The sequence below is a fragment of the Centropristis striata genome, chromosome 5 (assembly GCF_030273125.1).
Source record: "Centropristis striata isolate RG_2023a ecotype Rhode Island chromosome 5, C.striata_1.0, whole genome shotgun sequence".
Taxonomy (NCBI): Eukaryota; Metazoa; Chordata; class Actinopteri; order Perciformes; family Serranidae; genus Centropristis; species Centropristis striata.
The window spans coordinates 14964618-14992118 of NC_081521.1; the positions used below are offsets into that span (position 1 = coordinate 14964618).

Here is a 27501-nt window from a genome sequence, read left to right on the forward strand (position 1 = left end):
AATGTGTCTCTTGGCTCAGTTCATAATGTTTTTTTCCAGTCTAGTGAATAATATGATATTTTGGGGGAGTCTAAGTTTAACTGAAGGTAATATTAGACACCAGCAGTCTGATATTTCATTCATTAAGTTGTATCCTGTGTAATTCCCTTTTTGTGTAACTGTCCCTCCTCTGCAGCTCAGCAGGGAATCACAAAGCAGTTCCCCCTGAACTTACAGGAGGGAAAACCACTGGCTTCATCTTTTTTTTGTTTCAAAGTAGGTTTCTACTGCGTTAAGAGTATTTCATTTTGCAGCTAGTTTATATGACTATTAACACCTAATTACGACTTTATACAACAAACAGACAGTGGCATGGGCTACGTGCAAGTGCTCATGTGCACAGAACAGCTGGCTCATCATGTTCAGACTGCTGTTTCTGCCCCATGGGGAGGTGGGCGGTGCGGGTCTCAAGTTTCAGCACATAAACTTGCTACATTATAAAATGTCAATGTTTGAAATCATAAAGTGATATAGAAAACGTCAACCTTCTGTTTCCCTGCTCTTATTCCACTACTATAATTGGGTCAAACAGTTAGTATAATATACAGTGGCGGTTCTAGACCAGTTTTACTGTGGGGGCCAAGCAGGGGCCAGTGTTTAATCAGAGGGGCACATTAAAAAACAGTAAAGATTATATTTAAGCATTCAAACCCTTTATTTTAGCTTATTTAAAAATCTCATTTAAGTACATTTGGAAGATACAAATATATTGATTGAAACAATGAGACTTACCAACAATAATAACTATTTTTGTGCACAATTACTTTGTTTTATTTTGAAAGTGCAGTACAGTGAGAATTATCTTTTTTATATATACACAAGCTTTTATTGCACAATTAAACTATTATACAATGTACACATGCTGGGCTCCTTTTGTGTACGATGAGATATTGTTTGAACAAAAAATAGGTAAAAATTGTTCGGTCGTTCATCGTTATAAATTGATCATTTTATTATTAATTTGACACAGGGGCCACAGCAGGGGCCGAGGGCTTCTTCACAGGGGCAGGGGCCCCTGGAGGCCCCTGGGTAGAACCGCCACTGATAATATACATGTTATGAGTGGAGGGGAGGGACAGGAGGGGCTCGGCCAGAGAGGGGGCCGGCAGCGGAAGACTACTGCCTCGTCTCCCAAAGAGGAACGTAACAGTTTGGATTGCACCGGGACTTCTGGAAGGATCTGGACAAAATGACACACATGTCCCTGCTGTCGTTTCTGGGGGTTTTAGTCTGCGCGCTTTTCTCTCTGAGCTGCTGCGAGGAGCCGCAGATCCCTGAAGGTAAGTCCGGCATGCTGCTGCCGTCCGGGAGCTAAAGTTTAGTTTAACGGTGGACTGAGAGGAGCCTGCTGCTGCAGGAAATAAGCCTGTTGAATGCTCCAATAACATGCTTCATTTACTGCTCACAAAAGACTGCGTTTATGTTGTAACTTGCCCGCTGCTTTTTTCCCACATGAAACATAAAGTTTCAGGAAAACTGGGTTTAACATGATGTCCCCTCTTTGCCTGTTAGACGGGACTGAGGCTGCACGTTTCCTCCCGTAGCGCCGCTGACGTGGACGGACCGCTGCTCCGAGCTCCAGTCCCTGTTTTATACGGTCTATGGTCCAGTCCCTGTTTTATACGGTCTATGGTCCAGTCCTTGTTTTATACGGTCTATACTCCAGTCCCTGTTTTATACGGTCATACCGTATAAAATTAACCATGATGCATGGATGAGTAACCATGATGTTGAATCAGAAACAACAACAACTAGACTTTTATTAATGTCTTAGCGAGTTATTTCTACAAGGCGCCGCAAAAAATAACAATTCAATAAATCACAAAGAATAAATCACTGCCCTACAAAGTCTAACTGCAGTAACTATGCAAAGGGATAAACTGAGAAAAACTGCTTTAAAGTTGTTGTTTTTTAACTATTTTTACTTGGCCAGCCAAATGGGTTATAGGTAGGTAAGTGATATGATGCTAATTTCTACCTGTATTGACGATGGAATTTTTATGCTCGAAAATCATGACGATTTATTTGACCTTTGACGCCTACAATGTGGTTACAGCACTCTGGTTGTGCTGTTAAAGGTTCTAATAGTAATACAGAAACAGAGTGCAGTAACTACAATGTTGTTTAACAACTCTATTCAAAGGTTTGTGTATTTTAGACTTAATATTATAAAGTAATGTTATATTTTAGTCTTTATATAAGTTTATCTTACTTTTTTACTTGATCACCTGATATTAATTTCCATATCAAATAAACTTTTAAATTATATTATTCTTGTCTTCACTATTCAACACAATGAAGAAATACCAGGCTACACTGTATCATAGTGGATTTTGTAGTTACTGCAATTTCATCATTTCTCTGAAATAAAGCAAAATTTGAAATCTAAAACTTTGTCACAAGATAAAACAGACATCAAGGGGTTAATTTTTAGTTATAACTCAATTTCGACCAAAAATGTAGTTACTGCAGTTAGGCTTTGTAGGGGCAGTATACAGGAAGTTTGTTACATACTTTGTTAAAGAATACACACACACACACACACACACACACACACACACACACGTCTTATTTTTTTATATTAAATTAATGGGTGTTTTTCAGTGTTTCAGATCAAGTTTGAATATATGCTTTACTTTTTTTTTTTTACATTTTTCTACTTTTTAAAATAGTTAATACTTTTTAAAATATTTTTACGTGTTTAATTGTTAATACCTTTATCATATTTCTAGGTTATACTGCATGTTTACTAGTCATTGTTTTGTTTTTTTGAAGCTCCTCTCTATCTTGCTATCCACTTTGCTGCTGTAAAACTGGAAATTTCCCCATTGTGGGAATAATAAGGAAAATCTTAATCTTAATCTTATGGTTTAATCTTAGAATATAGCAACTCCAAATCTGTTCTTGGACTTTTATCATAGGTGGGGAAAAAGAAAATCATGAAATATATCTACAAACCTGAGTTATTAACAAAAAAAATGTATAATGTGGTTTGTGTTTGCATACTGTCCGCCATAAACAAATTCTCCATCTGTAAGTACAAATATAAAAGCAATAAAATTGTAACATCTAACCACACATGTGCATGAACTGCTGGACCTCTGTATCCAAGAGAAGTTAAAATATAAAATATGAGTACATGTATTTGTTACAGTTTAAATTGATGGTATTCTGAATACAGTTACTGTCTTAAAAATAGATTACTCAAAGGGACTTTATTTACTTACTTTATTACGTCCACCAACAAGGTTTGTTTGATTTTGTGTTAGCAGGATCTCAGAAAACTACTGGCCAGATTTAAATGAGACTTGATGGAAGGCTGTAGCATGGATGAGGAAGAACATTTTACATTTTGGAGTGATTCTTAATCACGGGGCAGATAAATAAATGAAACACTGCATTTGTTAACATTGTGACGTGGCCTTGGCAGAGGTCTGTGTTCTCCATCAGTGTATGAACGTGTGTAAATGAGTTGTAAAGTGATTTCAGCGGATAGTAGACCAGAAAAGAACTATATATAAATATAAATCTGTATTGAACAATGAACTCCGTTGTTTAGTGTGTCTGTGTTAAGGTCAGTCAGTTGTGTTACCACTGGGTTTCTTCATTCTTAAGGCAAAATAAAAAAAGATAGCATGCATATTATGTTTCTAAATTCCTCTCTAATGTGGTGTCTTCCAGAGAAACTCGTCGTGGTGACAGTTGCAACCAAAGAGACTGATGGCTTTAGGCGCTTCTTGGGGTCGGCTAAACATTTTAACTACACAGTCAAGGTAAGAACTCCTGGGGAAAATCTAAGTTCCTCTGCTGCTGCTAGCCACAAAAGCCTCTCTGTCTATTTTGTAATTCTTTTTTTTTGTTAGCCATACTTTTCTTTCAATGCAGTCATTTCTTTTACATTTGGTATGTTGTCAATGTATATGAGTCACAGAAATAAGCCACTGTTTTTTTAAAAAATTACATGAAAACTTGGCAGGTAGAAGGTTATGTTTTAGTGGCAGAAAAGAAAAGTACTTTACGATGGATATCTTTTAATTGCATTTCTTCAAACTGCAGTAAATGTATGTATGTTTTATGTTTGAAGGTTCTTGGACGGGGTCAGAAATGGAGCGGGGGCGACATGTCAGCTCCAGGAGGAGGCCAGAAAATTCGACTCCTAAAAGCTGCTCTGGAAGAAATGAAGAATGAGGATATAATCATCCTTTTTATTGACAGGTAGAGTTTCAGGTTTGATTGCCAGAGTAACATTCAGGTACATGAAGGAGTTCTTGCTGAGCATTTTTCAAATGATACCCGATGGCTTCAGATCCAGTGTGCTATTTATGTTGATTAACTTGTCCTAAATGTAACTGTTTGCCTCTTTCTGTCCCTGAAAGAATATTGTTTTTTTGTGTGACGAGTGAGATGTTCAGATGGATGTCTCATGTCAGCGTTGTACTGAGCTGGAGTCAGGGCCGGGTTAGGTGAGCCTGGCTCTGTCCAAAGCTAAAATAAACACACCTCCCAACGCCTTAAAACAGGGGTGTCAAACTCTGGCCCGCGGGCCAAATGTGGCCCGCAGTGTAATTTTATTTGGCCCGTGAGGCAATACCAAATTATTATATTATTGCACTATAAGAGCTGAACCACCGGTATTATACGGCACATTTACCGCTAATACTACAAATCCCACAATGCCCTGCTGTTGTTTTGGCGAGTCAATTAGGACAGGACCCAGAAACGCGCTCCTCTGTGACAGTCGTCATAGCAACCTCAAGCTAGAGCTGTCTCCGAGCTACCCCTTCCCAAAAATGGCGAAAAGAAAGGCAGAATTTATTAACCTGTTCAAAAAGTTTATTTTGATATTTAAATCAGAAGGATGCAAATAGAAAAGGGGCATAAGATTTTTATTTAATTTTTATTTAAGAAATTAATGACACTGATGTGTTTTTTATTTGAAATTTGATTTTGCATGTCTGCACTATTTAGTTATATATTGTATGTTTATAAGCGTTGCTGGTTCCATATTTAATGTTAAAGTAAAACATGTTTGGTATATATTAAAAGGTTTATTTGTTCAAAGTTGGCCCGCGATTTTATTGAAGTTTTAAATTTTGGCCCATTTTATATTTGAGTTTGACACCTCCCAATGCCTTAAAAGCTCACTGATCACCATGTTGTATCTGTTTGATTCAGCACACAAAGGTTTTGAAGATGACGTGCCCAGCACTTGTGTGAACTACCTGTGGCTGTACTGTGAGCTCAGGTTGGGTCTTTACAATGGTACCAAACCTCACTGTGATGACTAGACTTCAGCAAGCGGCACCACCTGCTGGTCACTAGACATAGCTTCAACAAATAACCCTATATAAGAACTATATCAGCATTGTGTATATACAAGTCCAAAAGCTCAGCAGCATCCTGTTTGTCTTTTAGTAAACGTATATCCTGCTGTTAATCACAGCTGAGGTTACAATGCTACTTTCAGTCACCAGTGACCAGCTCCGCTACAAAAGCTACTGATTCCGTTCAGTAGCAGTGAAGGTGCTGCAACAGTCATATTATAAGGCAGTAGTTCTCAACCTTTTTGAGTCGCCCAATCTAACATGCATGTTGTCCGTGACCCCCGCTCACTGAACACAATCTCACACGCACAGTTCAGATCATTCAAACTCAGTTTATACAGCAAATTTTGGACAAATAATGAAGCAGACAACAACTAAAACATCTCTCTGTCTGTGCATTTATTTACATTTTTGTATTTTATTGTTACTTTTAATCTAAGTCCTTTGCTATAAGTTTAAAGGTCCATTCTGACCTCCTGAGTGTGTAGCAGTCAGCTTCAAGCCAGAGACCCCTTGGAAAGTAATAACTTGCTACTTTGGGATTTGTCAGAAAAGACACAAAATTACCCAAAAAAGAATCAAATCGACGACAAAATGACCAAAAAATTTAATAAAATTAAGCAAAAAAGGACTCAAATTGACCACAAAATGACAAAAAATTGTCACAAAAAGACGCAAATTGACCAAAAAAGACACAAAATGAACCAAAAAAGAAACAAAATGACCAAAAAAATGAACCAAAATGACCAAAAAAGACACAAATTGACCACAAAATGATCTAACAAAGACACAAAATGATCTAACAAAGACACAAAATGACCAAAAAAGGCACAAAATGACCAAAAAAAGACACAAAATGACCAAAAAAAACACACAAAAGGACTAAAAAAAGACACAAAATGACCAAAAACACTGAAACACATGAACACTTTCACACAGTGGAGACAGAGCTGACTTCCAAAATGATTTGGCGACCCCCAGAAATCTTCTCGTGACCCCAATTGGGGTCGGGACCCCAAGGTTGAGAATGGCTGGTATAAGGGAGTTGCAGTAAAAATATGTAATGATGTTCACGTACTGAAATCAAGAAGTAATTCAAGCACCGGTAAACACAACCAGTGGCAACTTAACTCTCAAAATAAAGAACACTTGCATCTATATGACTGGCTTAACACCCTGCGCCCTGTGCCACACAGCGCAGTAAACATTTCTATTTTCCCTGGTTCCTACAGCTACGATGTGGTTTTCTCCTCGGGTCCCAGAGAGCTGCTCAAGAAGTTTCAGCAGGCCAGACACAAGGTGGTGTTCTCCTCTGAGAGCCTGATCTGGCCCGACAGACACCTTGAAGACAAATACCCCCAAGTCACCATGGGCAACAGGTTCCTCGGCTCAGGAGGTACGTCCACCAGTCCCGTCAGTCCCAAGGAGCTATCTGTACTGCTCTATAAAGTCTAACTGCAGTAACTACGCAAAGGGTTAAACTGAGAAAAACGGCTTTAAAGTTTTTTAAAACATTTTTTAACTGGCCAGCCAAATGGGTTATAGGTAGGTAAGTAATATAACACTTATTTCTAAATGTATTGAAAATGTCATTTTTATGCTCAAAATTCATGAAGATTTATTTGCCCTTTGACCCCAAAAATGTTGTTACTGCACTCTGGTTTTGAATTGCTGTAAAATGTTCTAATAGTAATGCACAGAGTGCACTAACTACAATGTTTTAAAAGTGTTTAACATCTCTATTCAAAGATGTGTGTGTGTTTTAGACATACTATTATAAAGTAATGTTATATTTTAGTCTTTATTATTTTATTTTTTTTAAATAAAAATTCAATTTTTTTATCCATTTCCCTATCAAATAAACTTATAATTTCTATTATTCTTGTCTTCACTATTCAACACAATGAAGAAATACAAGGCTACACTGTATCACAGTGGATTTTGTAGTTAATGCAATTTTTACATTATTATTTCTCTGAAATAAAGCAAAACTGAAATCTAAAATGTTGTCACAAGATAAAACAGACATAAAGGAGTTCATTTTTAGTTATAACTCAATTTCGACCAAAAATGTAGTTACTGCAGTTAGGCTTTGTAGGGCAGTGTACAGTATGCTGTGTCCTTACACCTTCGATGTAGTATGAGAAATTGAAAATGGTTCTAAATTGTAATGCTGGATGCTGTTGGGAGCCATGCAAAGCCTGGGAGCCTGGGAGTCCAGCTTCAGGGGGAATAACATCCCTGACAAACAGTTTGAGCATACAGTAGTTGTGTGGAGAGACACCATGGACATCTCCTAACACTCTGATGTTCAGGAGCTGCTGCTGTGACTGTAAATTATGTTTTTTTTTTCAAGCAGACGAACCACAGTCAGCTCTAGGCTGCAGCCATAGAAACTGAGCCTGGCAGTACTCATTAGCCATGGAAAGAAGAAACACTTGACTTCATAGTTCATGGTAATGATTACGGAAATATAAATGTTTGATGCGTGTTCCTCCCCTCAGGTTTCATTGGCTACCTCCCCAACATCAAAGAGATGGTTGCTGGCTGGACAGGGGAAGACAGTGACAGCGACCAGCTGTTCTTCACCAGGATTTATATTGATCCAGCCAAAAGGGTAAAATTAGTTAATTATTTTATGAATCTGTATTTTAATTTATTCCATGTAGAAGTCACATCAGATACTAGAAACAGTTCTGTCAATCCCTCCTTTTTACTGTCGTTTTAGCTGGAGGAAAGGGGGTTTTAGGGGGAGATAAGAGGTCAGCAGTAGATGCAACACACTGCAAAAAAAGAAAAGTTGGGTGAACTCAAAATTTCAAGGCAACAAACTTCAATAAAATTTTAAGTTGGACAATTAAACTAAATATTTTAAGTTTTGTTTTTGAGTTTGCTCAACTCTGAATTCAGATTTTTGAACTTATGATTTTACATTGTAATAACTTTTAATCCTTACTTCTGCAATGTGTTGAATTGGCATGATTGTAACGCCTCTATGAAATGTCAGCTAATGTTGCAACCACAATTTTGAGTTAGCATTGATAGGCTCATGGCTACTCTTGTAGCTGTAACAAGCAGCGCCGCTAGCATCAGTTAGCTGCTAGTTTTCGCTAATGACCGAATTTCACCGCTTTCCCAGATTTCACAACAAAGAAATAAGAGTTAGCAGAACTATTGTCCCTTGTTTTGAACCCCAACTTAAAGATATAAGTAACAACAACTCACAAACTTGTTTTTGAGCAGACAACTGGCTTCCTTTGTTGTGCTAACTTACATTATTGCCCTAAATGTCAATAATTTATATTTCCAAGGTTTACCAACTTAAATCACTGTTTTAGGCCAAAAATACAAGTTGGCTTTTTTTGCAGTGCAGAGAAGTGGTGTACATTATATGAAAGCTGTGAACCTGAAGATTCATTTTAGAGGCAGCATAAATTGGTCATAAAAATACTCTACTGATCAATTAATTCAAATTGACATCCAGTATATGATGTCCATTCCCATGCTCAATTATGTCTCAACAGGGCTATTTTTGGGTTGAAACAATTTATTTGAAATCTGCTGCTAAATTTGGATTAAAATAGTCAAAAATGTATCAGAATACCACATTAGTACACCAAAAAAACCCCAGAGGGACACCATACAAAAATCCATGATGTGATTTGGTTTCAAAAACTGTAATATCCTGAGAAACCCCCTTTTTGTCAATATACATAGTGCTGCACATCCTCTGAATGCTCTAGGTCTCTAGTTTGTGGTTGTAAAGTGTCATGAGGCTGTGATTATCCTAGAGGTCACAGCAGCTCATTTTATACACTGAGGTAGTTTCACTGCAATGCAATGCTTCTATGGGGACTACCATCATCACACATGAATACAATTTGGCTCATTAAATCCACAAGTCTCAGCTTTCCAGTGATATCCAATTAATGCAGTTCACAGACTGTTTAGGGACCTCAGTGTGCACAAATATTCATATGCAATAAAACAAAATAACATATTTGTTTGCCTGTGTCCGCAGAGAGTTAAACATTAAACATAGCATTTTTTTTTAACATTTTTATATAAAGTCCCTTTGTGATATTTTCTTATGTGCAATAAAACTCTTAAACAGGGACCTCTGTTTCAGAGAATCTAATTTGCCCTGTTTTATTGGTATATACTCCTTTCAGTAAGAAGCCTCCTAGTTTTCTGAACTCCTGTTCTCATTTGCTCCATGTTTATCTGTTTTGATTTATTTAGTATAATGTGCATTTCAATAGCAATCATTCTTACAGAAATACTGTTTCCTGATAGTTCCAATTTGCATTGAGTAAATGACAACAGTATTTGTGTTGAATAGCAGAATGGTGAGAGCATCATGACTGTTGTACTTTCTGATAGAATTAGTGCAAACTTAATTTATTAAGGTATCACAAACATCAAGTTCAGGGAAGGTCATAATATAATTGTTAAACATCAAACAACAAAACACAAATCCAAATCCAAATTTTAATCCAAAAACATGCCAAATTGCATTGACATCAACAGGATGTCTGGTTGTCTAGGCATGGCCTCAGAGTGATCTACACAACATTTATTAAGTGTTTGTGCTGTTATTATTGTTTAAGACTCACTGTTTCGGTTCTGGCTTTGATTTGAATTGGAATATATGCTTTTAGATATGATTGCAACATATACAGTGAAAACAGTGTTTCCATGTTTCAGAAATCTACAAATATCACACTGGACAGCAAATGCAGATTGTTCCAGAACCTCAATGGAGCACTTGGTGAGTCCAACCAGTCTAGTTTATGACGCATCCTCCAACACACAGTGCCTATTTGATTGGCTACAGAGGTCTCTGCTGATTAACAATTATCAATGGTTCTTATCATCCTTCTCCTGAGTGTGCTTCATTCTCTCAGCCACATGCGACAGTAACCAGCATCCTGTCCTGACCGTGTGCTCGCTATCAGCCATTAAGCAGAAACTGCCTAAAATCAGCTTTTGATTATTGGACTAATACCATGTCATTTCCATATGTTGATAATATACACTACCACTCAAAGGTTTGGGGTCACTTAGGAATGTCCTTATTTTTTAAATAAAAGCACAAATTTTTAAAATTAAAATAACAGACATACCATACTTTTATGAAGCTTTCATGGTACCTTCTCTTTTTCTTTTTGAGATATTCAGCATTTTTGTCTCCCTGACGTTTCGACATTTTTCCATTAGCTCTGTGTTTCTGTTGTTAGGTGAGGTTACCGCTAGGTGAGGTTACCGCTAGGTGAGGTTACCTGTGTATGCTGCAGGGGGGATGTTACACATGTCCTTATTATCGCAATATAGCCTTTATTTTTAAACTTTTCTATAGTGATTTAAATAAATTAAAAAATGTTTAATGTAGCCCCTATTTAGTTGTTTTTGTCCCACTAATAAATTAAATGCTGACTCATCTATATTTAACACATTAGATGTATTACACCCCTTAAAATCAAGAGGGCTTCGTGCCCCCCCGTGGATCTTTGGTGGGTTTTTTTTGTATCTTAACTCATGAATAAAACAGTTTTGTTTTCATGGAAAACAACACAGACATTTTCTAAGTGACCCCAAACGAGGGCTAGTGTATATATTTTATATATATATAATATATATATGTTGAGTCAGAGACTCACTATGTGCTTTCATGGCTTTAGTGAAAGAATTCCAGCATCTTACAAGAAACAACTCACTACTTGTCTTCATCTGTTTCTGACTTACAGTGTGTGTGTGTGTGTGTGTGTGTGTGTGTGTGTGTACCTGCCACATTGAAGCATGAAAACTTGATATACTGTGTTTGTTGTCCCCTCAGCCCCTTCATCAGCAGTGGTTGGCCTATAGAACAGGCCTGGGATCACAGACCTGTGTTTAACAGTAATAGTATAATAGTAGTAAGTTACAGCTGTTTGAGGTAACATGTTGGTAACCAGTAAGGTTAACCTTGTGTTTCTTTGTCTGTCTGATACTTGGTCACCTGTAAGGTTCCACAGCTGACGGCTCTGCAGTCACAGTTCTAGAGCTGCACGTTCAGACATGAGCCGAACTCTCAGCATTCCTCCCTCTGAGGCAGAAGAAGGAATGTGTTCGTTTACTGACAGCCGGGTGTGAAAACATCAAGGGACTAGCGACATGAATGGACTGCCAGAGAACTGTCTGCTCACTCTATTAACTTGCTCCTTTTACAGTGTAAAAGAACATACATTTATACAGAAAGATCTACAACCCTATTCCCAAAAGGTTTCAGAGTTTACATTTACAAAAAGAAAAGCTTAACTTTTATTATATTTATTTATTTGTTTCATCATGATGTTCAGTCTTAAACAAAGAAAGAAAAAAGGTAATAGCTCACACCATTTCTTAATCATGCCAGTTGACCTTTTCTTCATTACATATTGTTAAAAAAAAGTTAGGATACTGATATGCCTGTGATAGGCCGATATCAGGCTCTAATAACAACAGCCTGTTCTGACCAGGCCTCTGTTTGATGACTTTGATTACAGCGGCACAGCAAAATAATTGAGTCCTCACCAAGTGAGGGTTTGACACAAAAGCAGGGCCATGAGGCTATTGTTGTTTTAAAATCTTTCAGACATTTAATAAAATCCTCAAAAGCCAAACACACAGTGAATGCAGAACAATCGTTTCAGAAACCTTATGAATCACAGGAATATGACAGTTGGACTCACAGTGAACACTGTGTGTGTTTGTGTTTCAGACGAGGTGGTGCTGAAGTTTGAGGATGGACGGGTTCGAGCCAGAAACGTGCTGTATGATACCCTGCCTGTCGTCATCCATGGGAACGGACCAACCAAGGTACTTACACTCACCAGCCACTTTATTAGGTACACCTTGCTAGCTTATAAAGTGGCCGCTGAGTATACACATCAGATCCCTCTGAGCAGTCCCATGCTGAACACAGTGGAGTGACTGCAAGAAAGATCAGCAGCTGTTCACTAAGTCTGTCTGTGTAGACTGACACCAGTATTACACTTCCTTCCCACAACTGAAATCAAATTGCACATTAATTTCTGCTACATGTCCTTTAAGAAAAATTTCATGCATCTGTCCACATAGACAGAGAACTTCTTTGTATATGGCCAATGAAATTATGTTATTTTAAACTTTAAACAACAAACCATGTTAGCTCTCCAGGTGTGTAGTATAATAGTATAGTATAGTAATAGTATACTAGCTTGCTGATTGATTGACCAAACATTATTTTAACAAGTTCAGCTGAACAACTTCAAAACTGAAATGTCTGCAAATGTCAACTTCAGTCAGCTGAGATGCTAAATGTACCACTGCTAGCTGTGAGCTACAGGTTGTTTCTTTTTAACCAAGAACACATATTTGCTTTCCAGATGCAGATCAACTACCTGGGTAACTACATACCCAACACATGGACATTTGAGATCGGATGCACAGCGTGTCACGAGAATCTCCAGCCACTCACATCTCTCACGGTCAGTTCAGGTTTTTGTAGATCACATCTCCTGTGCAACATTTTCCACAACTGCATGAATCAATATGACAGTTATTTTAACTCTTCAGGAGTTTGTTCCATCAACGTTCCAAGTGGAATTTATGCTATGCTTGTTTTTACACACAGGAGAGTGAATACCCACTGGTGATGATTGGCATCTTCATTCAGCAGCCCACCCCTTTTGTGGCAGTCTTCTTTGAACGCCTACTGAAGCTCCAGTATCCCAAGAAAAGAGTCAAACTCTTCATCCACAGCCAGGTAACAGTGAGACAGGTGTTTAAGTTCATGTGAAACCAAGCCTATATAAAAGAGGCAGAGGACACTGAAATCAAAATGTAGCGATGAGTAGGGGTGCAGATGGGATTTTTGAACTGGCGGGGATGAAGCTCACCAAATCATTTCAACTCAATTAGTTATTTATCCACTCCACGCCTTAACCAAAATATGTTTTATTTAAGCATTTTTAAATGAACTGTAGTGTAAAACACAATCAACATATTTACATTAAAGAAGTTTCTACATGAAATTCCCAGTGCAGCCAAACAAATTTACTGACTTGAAGCTGACTCAATGAAGGACCCAAAAACATATTTAATCTTTATTACCCTCAACATACTGCTGGGTGATCAGGATTTTCTGAGACTATGATGGGGGACCCAAACAAAGTTCGGCTGTCCAGGAGCATGCTCCCCCGGAGAACATTTTTACCCTAAAAGTCTAAATTTGGTGCCTCTCGCACATTCTAATGCCACTATTCCATCTTAATCATTGCACTTTTTTTTTTTACTAATTATTGGAAAAGATAATAAGGGTTCTTCTATGTTTTATTTAAGGGGCCATATTTTGACAGTCTTCTTGCAAATTCTGTGGTGGACTCTGCTAACACATCCAGGTGCTCTTATTTTGAAAGCTACATGTGTTTGCTTTTATTTTGAAGGCGTGTCTAACACGTTCTTACCGCAACGCCTTAAGGTGTGTTTAATTTACACTGAAAGTCGGAACTTGGGGGGGGGGGGACTGATCGGGATCACTATGAATCTGGGGGGACATATACAACAATACTGGTTGTACAAAAATGTAGCTAATTAATGCCTGCTTATTTACTGTTGCTTTCAGTGCCTGTAGTAACTCCTGCTATCTGTTTATTCCTCTTCTTCTTTCAGGAAGCTCATCATGAGCGTCATATCAGCTCTTTCCTGCAGGATCATGGAAACCTTTATCAGGATGTCCAGTCCATCGGGCCTGAAAAGGAGATGGATGGAGCTGCCTCCCGCAACCTCGGCTTGTGAGTTCATGTAACCAGTGGTCGGTTACACATGCACAAATACTTCTAACGAAACAGAGTTGCCCAAAAGGTCATTTGTGGTCTCTTCAGAATACATGTTTGATTGTGGATATTATCATCCTCAGGTCATGTGACAAAAAAACGGACAATTTTTAAGAATCAGAGATTCTTTAACACAGTTCAAGTTGTGGGTTTCATTGATATTTACTGCTGTGTACAGTGTAGCGTCATGCGGTTGGAATAGTTTGACAATCATATTTTTATGTGGAGTATTTACGAGCATTGCTCTTAATTGTCACGTCCTCCCTTCCTCTCAGTGACATGTGTCGGAAGGACGACAGCTGTGACTACTTCTTCAGCTTGGATGTCGAAGTGGTCTTAAAGAATGAGAACACACTAAAAATTCTCATTGAACAAAACCTGCAAGTATATTTATCTATATTCAATTATGAACAATAACATTGTGATAGCTGGTGTCTTGGGACTGCTGTGGAACAACCACTCACAGTAAATATCTTCATTTCTATTACACTCATTTAATTTGAGTGAGTTTCCTTTTTACTAACTGTATTTGATGAAGGAAAATAGTAACACTTGTTTATTTTTAATCAGTCCCGTCGTGGCACCGATGATAACTCGAGCTGGTAGACTGTGGAGCAACTTCTGGGGAGCTCTCAGTGCAGATGGCTACTATGCCAGGTCTGAGGACTACGTGGACATAGTTCAGGGACGCAGAGTGTAAGTTGTTTCAACATTGTGAACACTTCAGATTTTACTGACAGACTGGACCAGAGAGCAATGACATCTTCACAATGTGATAAACCAATCCTTTCTATTGCCAACAGTGTTGAATTGTAACATTTACCCAAGTAATGTATTGTTGTTGAGTAAATGTTTTGAGGTACTTGCACTTTACTTGAGTATTTCCATTTAATGTAACTTTATACTTCTGCTACATTTTAGAGGCAAATATTGTATTTTTACTCCACTACTTTTAGCCAGCTTTAGTTACTTTTCATTTCAATATTTAACATAAAAACATAATCAATTTAAAATGATTACACATTTTTATAAATGAAACCACTGAACAACTATAAAGGAGTTAAATGAGCCCTACATTGACAACAGCGGTACTTACTTTTGATACTTTAAGTTAATTTTTATGCTGATATTTTGTACTTTTACTTCAATGAGTTTTGAAAACAGGACTTTATCTTCAGTTGGGACATACACTACCCCTCAAAAGTTTGGGGTTATTTAGAAATGTCCTCATTTTTGAAAGAAAAGCACAATTTTTTAAAATCAAAATCACAGACATACAGTGTAGACATTGTTAATGTGGTAAATGACTATTAATGCTGGAAACTGCTGATTTTCTTATGGAATATCCATTTATATAGTCCTGTGTTCCAGTTACACATTATGTTAATCCACGTTTATAGTGTTGAAGGGCTCATTGATCATTGAAACACATGAGCATTATGTTAGCACAGCTGTAATAAAATGATCCTCCCTCAGGCTGGCTGGCTAGTATCTTCAGGTAAAGTTGGAGATTTGTACAGGTTAAATTATTATTTATAGGTCCACATAGTAAACACGTTCAGGATCATCAACAGTCAGTCTCTTAAACACAAAAGAACAATTTAATTTGATAACATTTTTCAATTGCTTTTCGTTTATTTCTAGTTTTTGGTCACTAAGTTACAGTCAGTAAATTCAAAACTTCTTTTATGCATTTCAAATAAAAGGCCCCTCATGAATGGAGGATCATGTCCTTTGAGGCACTGCTGTGCTGATGTAATTATATACTGTATCAAGACGTTAGCTAAACATGGAGCAAGAGTTAAATTTGCATCCACAGAAAATGAAAACAGCAGCTGTCAGAAAACCAGGAAATATTGAAATATTGAAATGAAATATTGTTATAAAACAGGTGAAATTCAGTCTCTACTATCGACCTTTTTTGGTATTTATGGTATTGTATCCCAATCTATTTCTAATACAAGATCCTAGTGTTGCTATGTTAATTGTTTGACACCTATTATTATTTCTAGGGGTGTGTGGAATGTCCCATATGTGTCCAATGTGTACCTGATGAAGGGCAGCCTGCTCCGGTCAGAGCTCACAGACTACGAGCTGTTTAACTCACAGACCTTAGACCCGGACATGGCTTACTGCCACAACATCCGCAACAAGGTCAGTGAGACTTCCTTTAGTATTACTACAGGTATGTACTCTATGTAAATGATGAACAAAATAACTACAACACATAAGGAATTGTTTCGCTCCTTGTAGAACCTGATAATGTAATAACCCCGATAATGTAATAACCCCGATAATGTAATAAAAATCTTGGGAAATTGGGAAATGCACTTTATTACATTATCGGGAAGTTATTAGTAATAACCCCGATAATGTAATAAAAATCTGCACTTTCTATTGAAAATGTAATAAAACCTGATAATGTAATAATTTATTACATTATCAGGTTTTATTACATTTTCAATGTAATGTAATCAAGTGCAGTTCCCAATAATGTAATACACTTTTTACCAATTATTTAATAAAGTATAACATTAATGGGAGGTTATTACATTATCAGATTAGCCTTCATTTCACACGTCCTGATAATGTAATAATTCCCCAATATTGTAATAATTTAACAGTAGACCACCCATTACTTGGGTTCAAGTGGTGATACTGTGTATCAACTCTAGCTCAAGAGCTCTAGCGCCACCAACAGGTCAAAGTTGAATGTTTATTAACTTTTGACCCGTTCATCCGTTTTTCACAAACGAGGTATCCATGACAACACGAATGCATTCAACAGCTTCTTGAAATGTAAAGGTGCTTGGTGTTATACTTTATTACACTATTGATAAAAAGTGTATTACATTATTGGGAAACGCACTTTATTACATTATCGGTAAGTTATTACATTATTAGGTTTTATTACATTTTCAATGGACTCAAGTGCAGATTTTTATTACATTATCGGGAATTTATTACATTATCGGGAATGTATATTATCAGGTTCTCCTTCTTCGTCCTATTTAATCTATTTAGTGTAAGACTGGATAAAAACATGAGTGTTTAAAGCTGTAAATGTAAAATTATCCATGAAAATATTTGACCTGTTGTGAATTTTTTCTCAGGGGATCTTCATGTATGTAACCAACATGCACACTTTTGGCCGCATCCTGTCAACAGAGAACTATCAGACGAGCCATCTTCATAACGACCTGTGGCAGATCTTTGAGAACCCTGTGGTGAGACTGATATCACTACTGTAGAAGTAGTGCTGAGAGGGGCGCCCCCTTGTGTTGGCTGGTGGTATTGCTCCGCAGCAATCTGTCATGAGGTTTGACTGATTGCTGCATCATCGGATGCAACTTCCTTGAATGATTTGCACTTTGCTTTGACTTATTCTGCCCTGATTGGGCAGATTTCAGCATAACCTTTATTTAATCATGTAAGGGAATGTGCATTTTCACGTGCTAAGTATAAATTCCTCTAAAAGAAGCTGGAGATGACTTTATCAAACGTGAGTTTGGTGCATCCTGATAAACGCGAGTTGAATAGGATATAATCTTAAAGTGGGACAGCATTATCTCCGACAGTTTATCATATGCTGAAGGAGATAAGAAAGGAAGCATTGAAGCTCCGCTCCTAGATTTTCACAGCTCTTTTCACTTGGATACACTCAGTGAGGAACCTTCCTGAGCAAAAGGGGCCAATAATAATGAGCCAGTAACATGCAAGTTGATAATAGTTTTGGATTTTTAGTTTTAATTTCGTTGTGAATTTTTGTTTTCAAATTCAGTTAGTTTTAATTAGTTTTTAGAGTGAGTTTGCTAGTTTTAGTTTAATTTTTATTATTTTTAGTTTTAGTTTTTTGTAATGGGCTATGTGTTGGGTGTAAGATTCAAAGAGGTCATAATAAATTTTGCCTTTATTTCCTTTGGTGTATCCATCTTAGCCCCAATAAGGTTATTAACTCTTACAGTTCCAGGTGTTTTGAATTTTGGTTGGAGTGTAGACATCCCAGTCTCAGTAAACATATTTACCATGTGTTCCTGCATGTTCACTAACCAGCAGCTATTTGGTCAGGGCTAAATAAATACAGTTCATATCAACCCAAAAGGATTATGCAGTGCCCCTATATTTTGTGCTTGCACACAGTGAAAGCACAACATCCAAAGTTTACAGAGTTTTGCTCCGGCGACATTTTTACCATAATAACTAAACGGTTTGCGCTATTGGGAAAATGTGTTCTGAAAGCTGAGACGTTGCTCTTTACAGCCAACATGGTTCATTACGGTAATTTCACTTGCGCTCCCGGAAACCCACAAAGCAGGAATACACACACTCAGCTGTGGAGAAATAGAAACACTGGATTATGTATGAAAAAAGTTGAGACGAAACTTTTTAAGACGAAAACGAAAGACATTTTCACTATAATTTTAGTTAGTTTTAGTTCGCTTTGTAACCACACAATACAGTTTTAGTTAGTTATCGGGGAGGGGGGGGGGGGGGGGGGGGGTTTAAACTCTTGTTTTTTTAATTGTAGTTTTCATTATTTCGTTTGTTTTCGTTAGCTATAATAACCTTGGTAACATGTCAGAGCTGCACCCAGATGTCAGCCCAGGTCCACGTTTACCTTTCCATCAGCAACACTAACCACGTTGCACTGTGTCCAACATTATTTACGTTTCAATATACATGATTCATGAATAGACAAAGCTTCAATAAATAAATATAAATATTGGCTATTTGGAATATTGTTCATAAAAATATTCAGAACTGAAATGAGCTGATATAGATACAGTACTCGAGATGTCCCACATCATGTTTGTATTTTTAAATGTTTTCTGAAACAACCAAATGAAGTATTTCCTTAAAAAAAGCTTTGGTCATTTTAAACTGATATTATCAGCAGTAGACAGCGGTGCAGTGGCAGAAGGAATGCTAGTAGAAGAAGAAGAAGAAGTGTAGTTAGTTAGTGTAGGAGCATTGTCTCACTTCGCTGTGTGTTTTTCAGGACTGGGAGGAGCGCTACATTCATGAGAACTACACTCGCATCATGAAGGACAAGCTGATTGAAACAGTGAGTTGAAACACAAGTTGACATGAATGATTCATATTTAAATAATAAAGATATGGACTGATGATTTTTAACAGACCGAACAGAACAGAACAGAGATCTCCAGAGGACACACAACGTCACTTGTTGAAACTTTGTTTTAAAAAAAACAGCTGAAAGAAGAAAAGGGTTATAAATGTGTAGTAGTGCATCTGTATGGAATTTGTAATGTCCCTCAGCATGTCCTCTTTCCTCCTAGCCTTGTCCTGATGTCTACTGGTTCCCAATTTTCTCTGAAGTTGCTTGTAACCACATTGTTGAAGAAATGGAACATTATGGGCAGTGGTCAGGAGGAGGCCATAAGGTATGGTTTTATATTGGTGGCTGTGTTTTTTTATTCTAAAGATGCTGAATCAATATTTTCCTCGTCAGTGATATAAATACTTAATTTGAGCCCACTGTAGATAACACAAAATATTATAATCATATTTAATTAAATTCAGTTTTATTTATATAGCCCAGAATCAAATCACACATTTGTCTCAAGGAGAAACTCCTCAGGAAAAAAAGCTTTTAACAGGGAAAAAGAAGAAGAAACTTCAGGGAAAGCGACAGAGGAGGGATCCCCCTCCCAGGACGGACAGACGTGCAGTAGATGCTGCTCAGTTTTAAGTTTACTCTTAAATAAAGAGAGGGTGTCTGCTACCCAGACTGGGAGATGATTCCACAGGAGAGAAGCTTGATAACTGAAGGCTCCCAATCTACTTTTAAGGACTTTAGGAACCACAAGTAACCTAGTATTTTGGGAGCGTAGTAATATGGGGTCTTTAAGATATGATGGTGCCTGACCATTTAGAGCTTTGTAAGTAAGAAGGAGGATTTTAAACTCAATTCTGGATTTTACAGGGAGCCAGTGCAGCGAAGCAGGAGAAATATGATCTCTTTTCTTGGTTCTCGTATTCTGGACCAACTGAAGAGTTTTAAGGGATTTATTGGAGCAGCCTGACAGTAAAGAATTACAGTAATCTAACCTTGAAGTAACAAAAGCATGAACTAGTGTGTCTGCCTTTTGCAATATTACGTAGGTGAAAAGAGGCAGCCCATTATTGCTTCTTTGTTGCTTAGTATTTGCCATGGTTTGTATAATGGCTTGCATTATCTGCCACGTTCATCTGCTGTAGATAATCATTTCAAATGAATTTTCTTGTTTGTAAGGACACCAGAATCCAAGGTGGCTACGAGAACGTCCCCACAGTCGATATTCACATGCATCAAATCAACTATGAAAAGGAATGGCACAAGTTGTTACTGGAGTATATCGCACCGATAACAGAGAAGATGTATCCTGGGTACTACACCAGGGTAAGAGCCACACTGTCACATTCTTATGAGATGAATACAAGTCTGACTTTAGAGAAATTCATATTTTTATGTCTCATTCCAACAATTGAGTAATCCCTAAATTGATCCCCTTGATTGAACATCATTAACAATATAGTAACATGTAACATGTGTTACAGTAAACTGGACTGATGTCAGTGTTAGAAATGGACCAGGAGGTTCTCGGCCTGCTAGTTGAGTAAAAAGATGGAATTTAAACTGAAAAATGCAGCTTTGATTCAGTCCTTGATGTTATCATTAAATGAAAACTTCAGAATACTGTAAATCCCCATTGCTACTGCATCAGGACTAACTGTGCTCTCTGGATCATCTGTGAGATCCAGGAAGGCTTCACTGGACGGATGGAGAGGTGATGAGTGTGTGATGATGCTTTGGTCTGTTCTGCTACAGCGACTGTAACCGCTGATGCTAATTAGCCCTTTGGTGGTGTGTCCAAATGTGGAAGGAGTTGTCTCAAAAAACAGGAAAACTTTTTCTGAGCATAAATTCAAAAATAAAGCGCTTGAACAAAAACCACAGACTAATAAGGGCTGGATGAAAACTTTGAGGAGATGTAACATTAATAGCTCATATAGTCCACATTGACTCATATTCAGTATCAATTACATTTACACACCACTAATCAATCACTCAGTCATGTTTATTCACTAATTACATATACACACTTCCATTTTGGGCTATTGGCCGTTTTTAAACTCAATACTTCCTGCAGATGTTTCAAATTAACCAGGGATGGGAGAAATGCTTTTAATTTGAAATATCTGTGCAGGAAGTTTAGTCCCATTGACGGTGTCTTAACAACAATCAAATAAATGACAAAGTGGAAGATGATTATTAACATTATACTGAATTATTAATGACAGTGGATAATCATGCAGGAAGAGCTGAGTTTACAACAGAAGTATTCAGATCCCTTACTTAAATAAAAGTACTAATACTACACTGTTAAATTACTCCACTACAAGTAAAAGTCCTGCATTCAAAACTTACTCAAGTAAAAGTACAAAAATATTAGCATCAAAATGTACTTAAAGTATTAATAGTAACAGTACTCATTATGCAGAATGAACCCACTCAGATTGTTTTATATATTCCGAAAATATTAAAAGATTATTTCTATTGATGCATTTATGTAAACAGCGTTTTCATTTTGTGAAAATAGGGCTCATCTTTATACTTAATATACTGTTATGGGGTTAAATTCTAGTCACTTTAAATTGAAAAAACATGTTTTATGATGAATTTCCTCAAAATGTAGTGGAGAGTTACCTACCTCAAAGTTGTACTTAAGTACAGTACTTGAGTAAATGTACTTAGTTACATTCCACCACCGGTTTACAATAACAGCAAATGAAAATGGGAGCAGACTAAGTCTACCTCCAGGACAGGGGCAATCAGAAACCAAGGCCCATCTCTAATGTCAGCCTGATCCTCTCAGCTGGTGAGGTCAAATCGAAAGCGTATGGTCCTTGAAGACAAGCAGACAGATTTATGGTCTGACAACTTCCTCATTAAATCAACAAATAAAGAGGAGAATAACTAACAGAGTAACAAAATACAGCTGCAAACTTTTATGAAAGATGTAAAAAAAAAAAAAAAGAAAAGAAAAGGGAACTAAAAGCTTTAATATTTCTTTGCTAAAAGAATAAAATCCTCATAAATATAAAGCTCTTTAAAAAAGCTTGGTAATCTCTAACAACAGTTTCTAATCAAACATTTCTCAAACTAGAGGAAATAGTGCATTTGCTGGGGACTACTGTGTTAGTGTGTATGTGAACTACAGTGTGTGTGTTCATGTTAATGAAAGAATAACGGTGGCCAATTATTGACTATATACACTACTGGTCAAAAGTTTTAGAACACACCAACTTTTCCAGAATTTAATTGAAAATGATGCAGTTTAATGTCTCAGTGTACTCTGAAATTAATGCACATTTGCAACATTTAAAATTCTTTATTGAGCATGATAGTGTTTTGAAAGTAAAAAAAAGATTCAAAATCACATTTTATGTTGGACTAAAGGACTAAAAAAGACACAAAATGACCAAAAAAAGACACAAAATGACAAAAAAAAGACACCAAAAGACACAAAATGGCTTAAAAAAGACACAAAATGACCAAAAAAGACACAAAATGACTTACAAAGACACGAAAAGAATTCAAAAATGGACAAAATAGCCCGAGACTCCATAGAGTTAAGTTGTTAACCCATTTCTTGTTCCCTGAAAAAGGCCTTCTTGTATAATTCTGAAATGTACATTATTTTTCAGTTTTTGTTAACCTTACCTTTTTTTATTTACCTCTGGCAGTTCACCACTTACCTTCGTACCCTTTCAAGCTGTTCATTTGACTTGAACTGCTTGAATTTCAATAAAAAACTGGAAAAATTGGGGTGTTCTAAAACTTTTGACCGGTAGTGTATATGAAGAGATTTTATATAATCAGAAGATGAATCTCTAGCCGTATTGATAACTGATTAACCATTTATAAAATATAAAAAATGCCAGAAATTTGGAGGACACAATCAGCAGTTTAAAGCCACTGATAACATGTGATTCATTATGTGTGGTCTGTTATAGACTTGTGTGTGATGATGACTAATGGGAAATGAGTGCAGCTCTCTCCCTGGGTCCTGTGTGCTGTCTGACTAACATGTCCTCTCTCATCAGTGTGCCACTCCCTTGAACTTTGTAGTGAGGTACAAACCTGACGAGCAGCCGCTGCTCGAGCCTCACCACGACGCCTCCACATTCACTATTAACATAGCTCTCAACAGCAAAGACATTGACTACCAGGTAAATGGAGGAGCCGGCAGGTAGTGGAATTATGCTCTCTCTGCTTCTCTGCGCCGCCTCTGGAAGTGAATGCTGCACTGGGAACCAAGCTGATGCTTTTCTATCCCCAACAGGAGCTGCGAGGGGCGGACACGTGTCCACACACAATGTCTGTGGCCCAAAGATCTGTTTCTAAGCGAATGCTTGCATGACTCCTTTCTGTCTGTGTGTTTGCAGGCTCAGTTTGACTTGGCCTTTATAGTTAGATATAAACCAGATGAGCAGCCATCTTTGAGACCTCACCATGACGCCTCCACATTCACTATAAACATTGCACTAAATCAAGTGGGCCTCGATTATCAGGTGAGTGTTTAGAGGTTGGTAGAAAAGTCTGACACTTTGTCAACAGTAAGTAAGCACAAAATATTATTTTACCCAACTTACTCCATTACTTATGGAGCTGTTGAAACTCAACACCTGCCTTATATAGTTTTAACACAATCACAGGTGAAGTTTGATTTTCAGACCTTCTGAGATATTTACATTAGTGTTTTTTCAAAAAAGTCTTTAAAAAAAATTGTTACTAGGTAACCACCAAATCACCTGTCCTTAGCCAAACTGTTGTTTTAATTTGCAGTAACAGCACAGCACAGATCTGTCCCTTTTTCAATTTTTAGCATAAAAATGGGCAGGTGGAGGGTACTTTATGTGGCTCTGGCTGAGAGTGTTATCACATAGTAACAGACTCAGGGACACAGAGATCTGTGTGGGTACATTAGACCCTCAGAAGGAGTAGCCACCAGCTGGTCCAGAAGATTCACCTGGAGGATGGTCAACACGTAGTTCTCATTCTCAAGAGTTGCTGAAACACACTCTGAGTCTGCTGAAATCCCACTCATGTCATTGTCGTCATATTTTCTGGCATGTACATCTACATCCCTGGTGTTTCAAACTTTCCATTTGAATCATTTCTGTTTGTGAGTCTGTCTTCTTTGCATGAAGCTAAAGCTAGGAGCATTGTTTTAGATGCATTCATGTGGTTTCTGAACATGAACATTCATCCATTCATCAACAGTATTATTGGTTATTCTACAGTGTCTTTAATTTGTGTTGATACAGTATATTATGCAATGTGTATGAAGTCCTTCACACAACATGTACACTCACTGGCCACGTTAATCGGTACAACTTGCTAGTACGGCTTTCTGCCGTCAGAAATGCCAAATTCTTTGTGTCCTCAGAGATTTTGGTTCATATTGACATGATGGCATCACGCAGTTGCTGCGGATTTGTCGGCTACACATCCATAAATGCAAATGTCAAACTCTCAAACTCATATCATGTTCAATAAATCTGTTTAAGATTATTTGAGCTTTGTGAAATGGTGGTTTCCTGTTGGAAGATGCTACACTGTGGTCATAAAGGCATGGACATGGTCAGCCACAAAACTGAGGAAGGCTGTGGTATTTAAACCATGCTCAGTTGGTATTAAGGAAAATATCCCCCACACTATTACACCACCAGCAGCAGTCTGAACAATTGATACAAGGGACGATGGATCCATGTTGTTTAATATCGCGGCAGTAGTCGAGACCCATCAGACCAAGAAAAGTTTTTACAATCTTATATTGGTGAGCCTGTGCAAATTGTAGCATCCTGTTGTTAGCTGACAGGAGTGGTGTGGTCTTTTCACCTTTCTTCCACCTTCTGATGCTCGCTTTGAACTTCAGCAGCTCGTCTTCACTATGTCTACATGCCTAAAAGCATTGAGTGGCAGCCATGTGATTGGCTCATTAGATAGACAGTGTTAACAAGCAGTTGAACAGGTATACCTAATAAAGTGGCCAGTGAGTATATGTATATATGATCATGAATAATTAGTCCCACAACAACCCCAGTGGTTTTGCTTGTTATAGACTATTCAGTAGAAATCACAACCCAAATAGCCTAAAACCTATTTCATGGACAGTTGTCATTGACTGCTGACTCCTCACTTCACCCAACCGGCCAGTAGGGGGCGCAAGCCATCAACAACTGCTTCAGGAGAAAAAGAAATTTCTGGAAAACAGCTAGGACTAAGACACACTAGACCTTTGTCGCGGCTCAATAACTGACATCCTTAGAAAAGTTTGGCCTCATGTTTCAACGTTATCTTTATCATCACCTTGGTGTAGGAAGCTGATCCCCTGGGCCCATGTTGCCGCTGTCACAAACACTTTATAAATGGCTGGGGAGTGAACCTCTGCTTGAACAAGCAAAACCACCATGTGGTCTTGTCAGTTGGTAATGTGTGTGTTGTGTTGTGACTGCAGGGTGGTGGATGCAGGTTCCTCCGCTACGACTGCTCCATTCAGGCTCCTCGTAAAGGCTGGGCCCTGATGCACCCAGGCCGCCTCACCCACTACCATGAAGGCCTGCCAACCACCGCTGGAGTCCGCTACATCGCAGTGTCCTTTGTGGATCCCTGAATCCCAAACATGGCACACATCAGCAGCTGGTCCAGACCAAACAGGACACTGAGCCCATCCATCAGCATCACTGCTGCCCTTTATTTTCTGATTTGAAGTGCTGACTACTGCTCTTTTCATTAGATCATCAACATGATATGGCTTACTCGTGCTCTGATGAGACATAAAAACATAGATACATAATGTAACATAATGAACAAGTCATCACCACATTAGGGGAGAACTGGTTCAAAAGTAACTCGTCCCTTGTCCGTCTTCTCTGACTTACTAAGCATTATGGTTATAATTTGAATGGGAGCAGAACTAGCCCACTGTTATCAATGTAGTCAAGGCCGAAATATTAACCGGATAAAGTGGACAATGGTCCTGTAATCCATGATTCTTGTGTCCAACAGTAGATAGAAGAAGACCTTGTTGATGTCACTTGATATTGTGTTCATGTGCGACATCTCACTATTATGCCGCAAACCTTGAGGCAGGTGGTATTTACAGGACACAAGTTGTTACCAGGGGGGACTGGGTTCACACACCACACAGTGGGAAGAACAGAGTCTACAAACTGCTCATCTCTGCTGCAGGCTAGAGGCTCCACCATACATTCGCTGAATTTTTATTACACTTGACCTATTAATGATATAAAATGGGATTCATTATTTCCCCAGTTTGTTTCAAACCAACAGACAATGAGAAAGCATTAAGATGTGTCTTATGGACGTGTTGCTTTCAATTTAGTGCCACTAATTAACTGTTTTTGTCTTTGGACGGTGGGAGGAAGGAGGACCCTGAAAGAACCCGCACTGACAAGGGAAGAACATGCTAATTTTTTCTTAAGCAATCACTTTGGGAAGATTGGATGAATGCTAGCAATGTTCCAACAGTTCGAGTCAGAAAGACAGTGTTGTCATCATCATATGCAGAGGCACTTGAGTGCAGCTGTTGGATAAATCTGAGGCTAACCCTAACCCTGTTTGGTCTGGACTGTGTGGTGAGCACGATCCTATTGAACATTGAGCTGAACTTCTCTCAGGAAATCACCAGGACTTCAGCTTAGATTTTTCATAAATGTTTCTTTAAAAAAATGTTGAATTTTACTGCAGAAAGCAAGATACACTAACGGTGCCTTTTTGTGTATTCCAAGCAATTATTTTCCAAGTCTTTCTTGAACTGAGATACTTCAGAGCCTGTGCAGCCTCTTATTTATTTTGTGTATATTCTACTTGATAAAAGCAACACTCCCTGATTATTTTTTTGCATTTGCAACATACCTGCTTTTTGTGATATCTTCTATTGAATCAGGGCTCAGTGATGTTGGTCAGTGTTACATTCTCACACAGATGTCATTTCTTGTTACAAGCCATCACTGCTTTGAACAGAACTTGAATAAAACAGTGAATTCAAATAAAGGCCGGTTGTAGTCGCTTTCAGTCATTACCAAGTAACGTACGAGGACAATAAATAGCAAATGTTTAACTAGACCTGTCAGGCATCAGCGGGGTCCAAGGCTCCTGTGCAAATCGGACCCGGCAAGACAGGTTCAGAGCGACTGATTATTCATGTGAGCAGGATAGAATAAAAAAAAAAACAACTAAAGTATAATGTATATGCACGATAAAACTAGAT

General features: G+C 37.9%; 2 protein-coding genes across 4 annotated transcripts in view; one reads left to right on the plus strand and one right to left on the minus strand.

Moving 5' to 3' along the window:
* kiaa2013 (KIAA2013 ortholog) overlaps positions 1 to 27501 on the minus strand; it is a 38089-nt gene that overhangs the window by 9971 nt on the left and 617 nt on the right. The window lies entirely within an intron of this gene.
* On the plus strand, positions 1168 to 27285 carry plod1a (procollagen-lysine, 2-oxoglutarate 5-dioxygenase 1a). Of its 3 annotated transcripts, none has more exons than XR_009394456.1 (19): positions 1168 to 1319; positions 3721 to 3812; positions 4124 to 4254; positions 6596 to 6759; positions 7868 to 7980; positions 10071 to 10134; positions 12103 to 12200; positions 12749 to 12850; positions 12997 to 13128; positions 14034 to 14155; positions 14473 to 14577; positions 14768 to 14893; positions 16210 to 16351; positions 17311 to 17424; positions 19197 to 19262; positions 19498 to 19602; positions 20454 to 20600; positions 23309 to 23776; positions 25726 to 25747. XR_009394456.1 is itself a non-coding variant. In XM_059334142.1 (19 exons), the coding sequence occupies exons 1-19, from the start codon at positions 1229 to 1231 to the stop codon at positions 25879 to 25881; spliced, it is 2196 nt and encodes a 731-aa protein (XP_059190125.1). In that variant the 5' UTR covers positions 1168 to 1228; the 3' UTR covers positions 25882 to 27285. The 3 variants fall into 3 exon arrangements, 2 of the variants coding, with proteins under 2 accessions (XP_059190125.1, XP_059190124.1); XM_059334142.1 differs by having other exon boundaries at positions 23309 to 23434; positions 25726 to 27285; XM_059334141.1 differs by having other exon boundaries at positions 23651 to 23776; positions 25726 to 27285.

Bases quoted from the DNA above. Each gene is read 5' to 3' on its own strand.
- plod1a (XM_059334142.1), top strand. From the start codon at position 1,229: ATGACACACATGTCCCTGCTGTCGTTTCTGGGGGTTTTAGTCTGCGCG. The intron at 4,255-6,595 runs GTAGAGTTTCAG...TGGTTCCTACAG, and splicing joins ATCATCCTTTTTATTGACAG to CTACGATGTGGTTTTCTCCT. The intron at 19,603-20,453 runs GTATGGTTTTAT...CTTGTTTGTAAG, and splicing joins GGTCAGGAGGAGGCCATAAG to GACACCAGAATCCAAGGTGG.